Below are 11,378 nucleotides of genomic sequence, written 5' to 3'. Positions count from 1 at the left end.
CCGGCCTTGCGCGCCGCGAGGCATGAGGTCTCTGGTGCGGCGACCTTTCACCGGGTTCGTAGGAGCCTCTCTCTCGAACCCGGGTCGGCGCCTAAGCGTTCTCAGCTCATCGCTGCGGTCCCGGCTTAGCTCTCGCAGCAACACCGGTAGGGAGGGCGGGGGCGGCAGGGGCGGGAGGAACTTTTGAGGGGATAAAGATGTCCCTCCATCCCAAAATGCGGGAATTCGGTGTCAGAGAGGCAGGAAGGCTGGGGGAGGCTTCTGGGGGGAGGCTTTGGTGAGAAGATACTCGGGATGAAGAATACTTGGGATCTAGGGGAGAGAAGGACCTGAAAAAGAAAGTTGGACGGTGGGTACACAGGTACGTGGGCAAGGGGAGCCCCGAACCCGCATCTGAGGAGAGGAAATGGAGCTGGAGCGAGGATCCAGGGAGAGGATCCAGGAACCAAGCCGGAAAATCGGCGGTTGCTCAGAAGGGAGGGGAGGTGGTGGTGGCCGGTTTGAGGAACAGGCTCAGGTTGGGCAGCTCCCAGTCTTTCGCATCAAGCCTCAGGACCAGAGGAATCCCGTTCAGCCCCTGCCCCATGTCCCTTAGACTGTCCTTCATTTGCTGGGTGAGAAGTAAGGATCATGTCACTGTGCATTGGAGTTGAGCACCTGAAATTTATCAGGCACATTCCTGAGAACTTAATTCTCTCATTTACTCTTCCCAGAAACTAGCTAGGAGGTAGGCTGTATCTACTTACCCATTTTACAGATAAGGAGACTGAGGCACAGTGAGGTCCTGTCACAGAAGAGGATGGCGGACCTGGCACTTGATCCCCGGCCAGTCTGTTTAGCTTCATAGCCAGGGTCCTTAGCTACTCTATCTGCGTGCTATGTCACTTCAGTCGTGTCCAACTCTGTGAGACCATATGAATTGTAGCCTGCCAGGTTCCTCTGTCCAGGGGATTTCCCAGGCAAGAATACTGGACTGGGTTGCCATTTTCTTCTCCAGGGGATCTTCCCAACCCAGGGATCGAACCTGAGTCTCTTATGTCTCCTGCAGTTGCAGGAGGGTTCTTTACCACTAGCGCCACCTGGGAAGCCCCACTCTCTCTGGTGGGCTGGCAAAGAGATGGGGAGCCAGAGGGAGGAGAGTGAACCTCAGAACTGGCAGCATCAAAGGTATCAAATCGACTTCAAACGGTTCAGGGAATAGAAAACAGAAGTAAGCACTAACTTTTGGATCAGCATTATAGTTTTTGGGCCTTTTCACTCCCTTGCTTGATCCCCAGTGACCCAGTCCTCCCAGCAAGGTCATGTAATGAGGCCCTTTTGTGTGTCAGGCAGACGATGTGTTAAAACCGTTCATGGATTAAATTTCTGGATCCTTGTAATAAGGGAACAGCCACAGAGAGGTTACCATGCAAATGGTCCCACAGTTCGAAATTGGTGAGGCTAGATTTGAATCCAAGCAGGTGTTTCCAGAACCCTTCCTTGCTCATCAGGACCAAGTGATACTGTGCACTGTGCCTGTTTTACAGGTGCCCAAACTGAGTGTCTCTCCCAAAGTCCATGGCTTGGAAGGGGAGAGACTGACAGGGACTGCTGATGGCATAGCGCACGCTTCAGAGTTTCCATCACTAACCAAAGGTTTCAGTAGCTTGTGAAATTAAAAATTGAAGTTCCGGGGCTTCCCTGGTTGTCTAGTGGTTAAGAATCCGCTTGCCAATGCAAGGGACCTAGGTTTGACCCCTGGGCTGGGAGGTTCCCCCATGCTGCAGAGCAACTAAGTCCATGCACCACAACTACTGAGCCTACCAGACACAGTTACTGAAGCCCACTCACCTAGAGCCTGTGCTCGGCAACAAGAGAAGCCATTGCAATGAGAAGCCTGAGCACCGCAACAAAGTGGCCCCCGCCCCCTGAAACTAAGAGAAAGCCCATTGCACAGCAGGGAAGACCAGCATGGCCAGAAGAAAATAAATAAATAAATCTTTAAAACATTGAAGTCCCACTTTAAAAAAAATCATTTTTAAGATGTATATTTTGGGGGGAATTCTTAAAAATTTTTTTATTTATTTGGCTGCATTGGGTCTTAGTTGCAGCGCTCAGGATTCTTGCTGCTGCGTACAGAATCTAGTCCCCTGAGCAGGAATGGAACCTGGGCCCCCTGCATTGGGAGCACAGAGTGTCAGCCATTGGATCATCAGGAAAATCCCTAAGATGTACATTTTAAAGAAGAAATTGTGATGGGTCTTACAATGGATGGCAGAGTTTTCCTTTCTCAGTGGCACAAAAAATAATGGCCCTCTTGGTGTCAACGGCACCTTTAGCTGGAACTAGGATAGAGCCAGTTTCCCTGAGTGACTTTCTGGGTGTCTCTCTCTTCCGTTTCACAGGTTCCTCTCTGTTTCAACTGCTCCATCATCCCTGGAGACAGGTCCCTGGGTGCAAGGAGCCGGGTGTCCTGCAATGGCAGCAGGGCTCTGGGGCCCTTTGACCCCCAGGACTTGAACCTGACCGACGAAGAGCTCAGGCTCAAGTACCTGGGGCCCCAGCAGACGGAGCTGTTCATGCCCATCTGTGTCACCTACCTGCTGATCTTCGCAGTGGGCGCGGTGGGCAACGCGCTGACCTGCACCGTCATCCTGCGCCACAGGGCCATGCGCACACCCACCAACTGCTACCTCTTCAGCCTGGCCGTGTCGGACCTGCTGGTGCTGCTCGTGGGCCTGCCCTTGGAGCTCTATGAGATGCAGAACAACTACCCGTTCTTGCTGGGCGCCGGCGGCTGCTACTTCCGCACGCTGCTCTTTGAGACCGTCTGCCTGGCCTCAGTGCTCAACGTCACCGCCCTGAGCGTCGAGCGCTACGTGGCCGTGGTGCACCCGCTGCGGGCCAGGTCGGTGGTGACGCACGCCCACGTGCGCCGCGTGCTCGCGGCCATCTGGGGCCTCGCCGTGCTCTGCTCTCTGCCCAACACCAGCCTGCACGGCATCCGGCAGCTAGATGTGCCCTGCCGGGGCCTGGTGCCCGGCTCGGCCGTGTGCACTGTGGTGCGCCCGAGAGCCGTCTACAAACTGGTGGTGCTGGCCACCGCGCTGCTCTTCTTCTGCCTGCCCATGGCCACCATCAGCGTGCTCTACCTGCTCATCGGCCTGCGGCTGCGGCGTGAGAGGCAGCTGATCCCCAGGCAGGAGGCCAAGGGCAGGGCCAGGACAAGCGACAGCCGCAGGCTCCGGGGGCTGCAGGATGGGGGTCGGACACAGGTGACCAAGATGCTGTGTAAGTGTTGCTGCTGGGAAGGGGGACTGAGCCAGGCGCTAGGCATGGAGCTGGGGGTTTTCCAGGCCTGGGGGAAGGGATTGAATGTCTGGATATATGAAGGGGGATTAGTGAGGGGAGTAACCCCACCCCCACCCCCGTGTGCACGTGCGCATGTGTGCATACTCTTTTAGACCAACTCGTGAGAAACTGACACGAAGGATAAATGTGAATGGTTCATAGCAGGATCGGCTGCATAATCTGTGGAGCCCAATGCAAAATGAAAATTCAGGGTCCCCTGTTAAAAAAATGATTAAGAACCTTAAGACAGCAAGAGTAGAACTGCTGTCTTGACCGTTTTAAGGTCAGGGCTTGGTGCAAACGCACAGGTCTATCACCATGAAGCCGGCTCATGGGACCAAAGGCAGACAGGGCAGAAGCTGGGCTCCAGGAAGACCGAGCTGTCATGGGCCCTGGATCCCCCAGGTCTCTCATCTTTGCTCCCAAATATGTCTTGGTTCTGTCCTTCCCTGAGCAGCCTGGGGGCATGACCTCAGACACAGAGTTCCCCTTTCCTGAGGAACTAACTGTCCTCTTCCCTTAGTGGCAGTTGAAAATCCCAGGGAAGGATTCTCACTGGTGGGCTTAGGTCATGGCCTGCCACGGGGCCAGAGCGGCAGGATGCTGAGGTGAGCAGCCCCCACAGATCCACATGGTGGGATCAGGGGGAGCAAAATTCCCAAAAGAAGAGGATGGGGTGCTGGAAAGGCAAGGTGGTGAATTTCCTGCATGCCATGTCTGCAGCTTACTGGGGACCACACGAGTGGCCATGATTTGAAAGAGGTTGTGGGACTTCCCTGTGGCCCAGTGCCATTCTGCACTCCCAATGCTGGGAGCGCAAGTTTGACCCCTGGTCTGGGAACCAAGATCCTGCATGCCGCACAGTACAGCCAAAAAAAAAAAAAAGTGAGAGAAAATAAGAGGTCATTAGAGGCATGTTTGTGAGGGGCTATGTGATCAGGACAAAAGTGGGGGCTGGGGCTGACTAGGGCACACTCAGCTGGCTTGAGACTCTGGATCTTACTGTGGCCCTATGCATGCTAAGTCGCTTCAGTCGTGTCCAACTCTGTGTGACCCTATGCACTGTCGCCTGTCAGGCTCCTCTGTCCACGGGATTCTCCAGGCAAGAGTACTGGAGTGGGTTGCCATACCGTCCTCCAGGACCTGACAGCTTCTGCACATAACACAGGACTCCTAAACAAATAATACCATCCCCCTAAGTTGTGGGTGCCAATTGATCTGACAGTTGTGTAATGATTTGATGGCCCTAGGCCTAGCACTTTCTCATAAACAGTGGTCCTGGGGAAAACAAGCAAACTGATGCTAACCCAGTCATTGATTCTCTCCCCACCCTGCCCTATTCCACAGGGTCTGAATCAGGTAGGTGGGATGAGCCAGGACAGGATGGCGCTGGTGAGACCTTGGTCAAAGCGAAGGGATTTTATCCAGCGAACTGGGGACTGCCCTGCTTCCACAGAGGGACTCACTCCTCTCACCCCCAAGAACAGTGTCCCAGATCCCGCGGTCACTTGTGCCGCCTCCTAAGGTGGGCCCGACCTGGAGCTCTGTGCTCACCCCTGCACTAGAGACCACCTGCCCCTGCTGCCTCCTGCTTCCCTGCCCACTGGGGCCGAGTCTCTGCCTCTGGGGTGGCTCTTGCCTTGGAAAGTGGGGTGTTTCCTTAAGGCTGCCTTGCTTGCTGGCCTGGGGCTCTGGCTTTCTTCTCTGCCTCCTGTCTTCACTTTCTGAGGACCTACTACACACCAGGCCGTGTGCTGGGGATGTTGTAAGCCATGTTCTGACTGAAATCCCAGATTATGAGGAAGGCCACAGACGGCTGTAAGAGGGGGAGACACTGTGGGGGAAGGATCGTGAGTTGAAGAAGCAAACATGAGGAACAAAGCACAGAAATCAAGGCAGATCTGATGGCAGAGACCCAAGGAAGGGCAGGGTTAAGACCAGGGCTGGAGGGATGCTCCGGAGAAAGAGTGAAGGCTTGGCTGCCTGTCCTGCCTTTTTTCTGGGGGTGGGATGGGACCTTTCAAAGAAAGGGAGTTTGTGCAGGAAGGATACTGAGCTGAGCCCGGGAGAGCTGGGGGCTGGGGCTTCGAAGGCTTCTAGGGCCAAGGCAGGCAAGTGGGTGTGTGTGTGTGTGTATAGGGGCCAGGGTTCATCGTGTTGTGTGTGTCTGTGTGTGTGTATATGTATGGGGGCCAGGGTTCATCGTGTGTGTGTGTGTGTGTGTATGTATGGGGACTAGTGTTCGTCGTGTGTGTGTGTGGGGCCGGTGTTCATCGTGTGTGTGTGTGTGTGTGTGTGTGTGTGTGTGTGTGTGTGTGTGTGTATGAGGGCCGGTGTTCATCATGTGTCTGTGTGTGTGTGTATGTATGGGGACCGGTGTTCATCGTGTGTGAGGAGGGGCTGGTGTTCATCGTGTGTGTGTGTGTGTGTGTATGGGGGCCGGTGTTCATCATGTGTCTGTGTGTATATATGGGGACCAGTGTTCATCATGTGTGTGTATGGGGGGGCGGTGTTCATCGTGTGTGTGTGTATGTATGGGGTCTGGTGTTCATTGTGTGTGTGTATGGGGGCCAGTGTTCATCGTGTGTGTGTGTCTGTGTGTGTGTGTGTATGTATGGGGTCTGGTGTTCATTGTGTGTGTGTATGGGGGCTGGTGTTCATCATGTATGTGGGAGAGGGCAGTGTTCATCATGTGTATGTGTGTGTATGGGGGCCACTGTTCATCATGTGTGTGTATATGGGGGCCACTGTTCATTGTGCGTGTGTGTATGGGGGCCACTGTTCATCATGTGTGGGGGGGGCCAGTGTTCATCGTGTGTGTGTGTGTGTGTGTGTGTGTGTGTGTGTGTGTATGGGGGTCACTGTTCCATCATGTCTGTGTATGAGGGCCAGTGTTCAGTGTGTGTGTGTGTGTATGTGTGTGTGTGTGTGTGTATGGGGGCCACTGTTCATCGTGTGTGTGGGGGGCAGTGTTCATCGTGTGTGTGTGTGTGTGTATGGGGGCCAGTGTTCATTGTGTGTGTGTGTGTGTGTGTGTGTATGGGGGCCAGTGTTCCATCGTGTGTCTGTGTATGGGGGCCAGTGTTCATTGTGTGTGTGTGTGTGTGTGTGTGTGTGTGTGTGTATGGGGACCGGTGTTCATCATGTGTGTGTGTGTGTGTGTGTGTGTATGGGGACTGGTGTTCGTTGTGTGTGTGTGTGGGGCCAGTGTTCATCGTGTGTGTGTGTGGGGGGGGCGGTGTTCATCATGTGTCTGTGTGTATGTATGGGGACCAGTGTTCATCATGTGTATGTATGGGGGGGCGGTGTTCATCGTGTGTGTGTGTGTATGTATGGGGGGGCGGTGTTCATCGTGTGTGTGTGTGTATGTATGGGGGCCAGTGTTCATCGTGTGTGTGTGTGTGTGTGTGTATGGGGGCCGGTGTTCATCGTGTGTGTGTGTGTGTGTGTGTATGTATGGGGTCTGGTGTTCATTGTGTGTGTGTATGGGGGCCAGTGTTCATCGTGTGTGTGTGTGTGTGTGTGTGTGTGTATGTATGGGGTCTGGTGTTCATTGTGTGTGTGTATGGGGGCCAGTGTTCATCGTTTGTGTGTGTGTGTATGGGGGCTGGTGTTCATCATGTATGTGGGAGAGGGCAGTGTTCATCATGTGTATGTGTGTGTATGGGGGCCACTGTTCATCATGTGTGTGTATATGGGGGCCACTGTTCATTGTGCGTGTGTGTATGGGGGCCACTGTTCATCATGTGTGGGGGGGGCCAGTGTTCATCGTGTGTGTGTGTGTGTGTGTGTGTGTGTGTGTGTATGGGGGTCACTGTTCCATCATGTCTGTGTATGAGGGCCAGTGTTCATTGTGTGTGTGTGTGTGTGTCTGTGTGTGTGTATGGGGGCCAGTGTTCAGTGTGTGTGTGTGTGTGTGTGTGTGTGTGTGTGTATGGGGGCCATTGTTCATCGTGTGTGTGGGGGGCAGTGTTCATCGTGTGTGTGTGTGTGTGTATGGGGGCCAGTGTTCATTGTGTGTGTGTGTGTGTGTGTGTGTGTATGGGGGCCAGTGTTCCATCGTGTGTCTGTGTATGGGGGCCAGTGTTCATTGTGTGTGTGTGTGTGTGTGTGTGTGTGTGTGTATGGGGACCGGTGTTCATCATGTGTGTGTGTGTGTGTGTGTGTATGGGGTCTGGTGTTCGTTGTGTGTGTGTGTGGGGCCAGTGTTCATCGTGTGTGTGTGGGGGGGGGGCGGTGTTCATCATGTGTCTGTGTGTATGTATGGGGACCAGTGTTCATCATGTGTATGTATGGGGGGGCGGTGTTCATCGTGTGTGTGTGTGTATGTATGGGGGCCAGTGTTCATCGTGTGTGTGTGTGTGTGTGTGTATGGGGGCCGGGGTTCATCGTGTGTGTGTGTGTGTGTGTGTATGTATGGGGTCTGGTGTTCATTGTGTGTGTGTATGGGGGCCAGTGTTCATCGTGTGTGTGTGTGTGTGTGTATGGGGGCCAGTGTTCATCGTGTATGTGGGAGAGGGGAGTGTTCATCGTGTGTATGTGTGTGTATGGGGGCCACTGTTCATCGTGTGTGTGTATATGGGGGCCACTGTTCATTGTGTGTGTGTGTATGGGGGCCACTGTTCATCATGTGTGGGGGGGGCCAGTGTTCATCGTGTGTGTGTGTGTGTGTGTGTGCGTGTATGGGGGCCGGTGTTCATTGTGTGTGTGTGTCTGTGTGTGCGTGTATGGGGGCCAGTGTTCATCATGTGTGTGTGTGTCTGTGTGTGTGTGTATGTATGGGGGCCAGTATTCATCGTGCATGTGTGTGTGTGTGTGTGTGTGTGTGTGTGTGTGTGTGTATGGGGGTCAGTGTTCCATCGTGTCTGTGTATGAGGGCCAGTGTTCATTGTGTGTGTGTCTGTGTGTATGGGGGCCACTGTTCATCGTGTGTGTGTGTGTCTGTGTGTGTGTATGGGGGCCGGTGTTCATCGTGTGTGTGTGTGTGTGTGTGTGTGTGTGTATGGGGGCCGGTGTTCATTGTGTGTGTGTGTGTGTGTGTATGGGGGCCAGTGTTCCATCGTGTCTGTGTATGAGGGCCAGTGTTCATTGTGTGTGTGTGTGTGTATGGGGGCCGGTGTTCATCGTGTATGTGGAGGGGGGCAGTGTTCATCGTGTGTGTGTGTGTGTGTGTGTATGGGGGCCACTGTTCATCGTGTGTGTGTGGGGGGCAGTGTTCATCGTGTGTGTGTGTGTGTGTGTGTGTGTGTGTATGAGGGCCAGTGTTTATTGTGTATGTGTGTGTCTGTGTGTGCGTGTATGGGGGCCGGTGTTCATCGTGTGTGAGTGTGTGTGTGTTTGTACTGTCCTCTGACCGCAGGCCCCATTCTCCTGCTTCTCCCTGTTTATGCATTGGCAGGCGTGGGCCCCAAGTGTCACCAGAGGGGTCCTTAGCCACACTGTGTCACACACTCAGTTCCAGTTCCACAGCGAGAGAACCGGACCAGGCCAGGCTTGGCTCGGGTGTCCACGGCTGGTCCAGGGCACAGCCCACTGGTCAGTCAGTGGCAGTGGCTCGAGAGCAGCCTCTCCTAAAGGCACGCGGTCAGGGCAGACAGACTTCCAGAAGCTTCCAGCTGGACCGTGGGCATGGGTGGCCTGTGGGAGAGGCATGGAGGTGAGAACAGGTGCCCTCTCTGCCCACAGTTGTGCTGGTCGTGGTGTTCGGGATCTGCTGGGCCCCGTTCCACATCGACCGCCTCATGTGGAGCTGTGTGTCCCGCTGGACCGAGGGCCTGCTCCTGGCCTTCCAGTACGTGCACGTCGTCTCCGGAGTCTTCTTCTACCTCAGTTCGGCTGCCAACCCTGTGCTCTACAGCCTCATGTCCACCCGCTTCCGGGACGCCTTCCGGGAGGCCCTGTGCCCAGGGACCCAGTGCCGCGGCCGCAGAGCCCACCACAGCTCCTACAGCCTCAGCAGGGTGACCACGGGCAGCACCCTGGGTGACATGGGCTCCCCGGGCAGCCAGGCCCAGCCTCTGGCCGAGAACAGTGGCCCAGGGGGCCAGCAAGGGATGCACCCCTCCTGAGAGGAGCCTCATGCTGCTTCATCCCAAGGGGCCAGAAGGTCACACCCAGCTTTGGGGGGGGCCACACCTGCCTCTTCTGCAGGCTATCCTCTGTCCCTCTTCCCCACTTCGGCCTAGTAACTCTGACTGACACCTGACTACTGCCCCCACCCATGTATTGGAACGATTATAAGGTTGCTGTCTGCTCTCCAGGCCCCTAGGCCTCCTGGTACAGCCCTGCCCTGGTAGGAACATCATGGCTGGTTAACTGGGCACAGGAAGACTCCATCTGGGGGTTCCCCCACCCACCCCCAGTTTCTGAAGTGTTTCCGGGGCGGTCCTTCCTTTCCTTTCCATTTCTTGCTGAGCTTCCGGTTCTGGTCCACTCTGCCCTCCCTAGCTCTTGGTGCACCTGGGAACTTGTGCCCTTCCTCTGACCCAAGCCCTCCCCAGCCCCAGTTGACTTATTCTGCTCTGGGATTTCCACCTGGTGGAGCCGCTAGGTGGCAGGTGTGCCTAGGATCCAAGGGACCTGCTTCCAATCTCAGCTGTGCTGCCACCTCCTGCGCAAACACCACCCACCCCCCCCGCCCAACATCAAGCAAATTGCCTCTCCTTACATGCCTGGGTCCCTTATTTGCAAAACAAAAGAGACCCTGACACTCTGGAGCATCACACTTTGGCACTTCAGCTGGTTTTCTGTGTGGGTGCAGAAGTCACTGCTGGTAACAGATACCCTCAGATTAACAAGGTGGAAATTACCCTTCACATCCTTACTACCTTCAACCTTTACTCCTGCCCTGACCCCTACAAGCTCCCCACCCCACCTCCTCCAGAGCCACCCAAAGAACATTCTCTGATTGTCCTAGAGAAAGTGAGACTTGGCACCGACTGAGGGACCATGTGTGTGAGCAGAGGCCCCTGCCTGCCTCCATTCTCACCTCCTCACGTGCTGGCTTGGGGACCTGAGATGAGCAGAGCATTGGGCCTGACTGGCCAGAGAATCTCTGGGGACAAGAGACATGGGCCACCCAAGGACAAAGGGTGCCCTGTGGGGACTGCTTGGGGCTCAGTGAAGTGAGAAGAGGGTGCATGCGTGCTCAGTCGTATCTGACTGTTTGAGACCCCACAGACTGTAGCCCACCAGGCTCATCTGTCCATGGGATTCTCCAGGCAAGAATACTGGAGTGGGTTGCCATGCCCTCCTCCAGGGGATCTTCCTGACCCAGGGATCGACCCGGTGTCTCCTGCATCTCCTGCACTGCAGGCAGATTCTTTCCTGCTGAGCCACTAGGAAAGCCCTGAGGTGAGAAGAGAGACGGGGTAAGTCCTGAAATGAAGCTCATCCTGAATCCCCGTGGATCGCTGGGTGCTCAGCCAGGACTCAGTTCATGGCCAGAACTTGTCCTGCCACAGTGCCCAGCCCGTTCTCCTCCCGAGGGGGAACTGCAGCAGGAGGAACCCTGGCCTCCCTGGCGAGGGGCTGTAGGGCCCCCGGGCGCTACGGGGCTCTCCCTGCAGACTCTCCCCAGCTCAGGCCCCTGGCCCCCTGACTGCAAAGTGGAGGAGATTGTACAAAATGTTCTGGGGTTTTTGAAATTCAATTGTAAAAACAATACTCATTTTAGAAAATTGGAAATTACAAATGAGCGAAAACGAAAGCAGTTTAAAGTAATTAAAAACCACCCTTGCTAGGGGATGAGAGGGAGGGGGAAATAGTTGTTTAATGGGTACAGGGTTTCAGTTTGAAAGTTCTGGAGATTGGTTGCAAACCAATGTGAATATACTTGAATAATATTGAATTATACACTTAAATGGTTAAGACGGTAAATTGTATATATATTTTACTACAGTTTTTTTTTTTTTTTTTTAAGGAAGGATTAAGCCTAAAGGAAAAGAAAAAAAAAGTTACCTGTAGCTTTACTCTCCAGAGGTAACCACCATATATAAGACAGGATGGGCAAATTTGAGAAGGGAGCTTGTGTAAAGAGGCTGTGCAGA

The 11,378-nt window shown here is 54.5% G+C and overlaps 1 protein-coding gene across 1 annotated transcript; it reads left to right on the top strand.

The window, feature by feature from the left end:
• The first annotated feature begins 799 nt into the window (after positions 1-799).
• NMUR1 (neuromedin U receptor 1) lies at positions 800-9,398 on the top strand. The gene is made up of 3 exons (XM_052653561.1): positions 800-829; positions 2,385-3,270; positions 9,016-9,398. Exons 1-3 carry the CDS (start codon positions 800-802, stop codon positions 9,396-9,398), a joined length of 1,299 nt encoding a protein of 432 aa, XP_052509521.1.
• The last annotated feature ends 1,980 nt before the right edge of the window (positions 9,399-11,378 follow it).

Source organism: Budorcas taxicolor, chromosome 2 (assembly GCF_023091745.1).
Source record: "Budorcas taxicolor isolate Tak-1 chromosome 2, Takin1.1, whole genome shotgun sequence".
Lineage (NCBI taxonomy): Eukaryota > Metazoa > Chordata > Mammalia > Artiodactyla > Bovidae > Budorcas > Budorcas taxicolor.
This window is presented reverse-complemented; position numbering and strand designations above follow the sequence as displayed.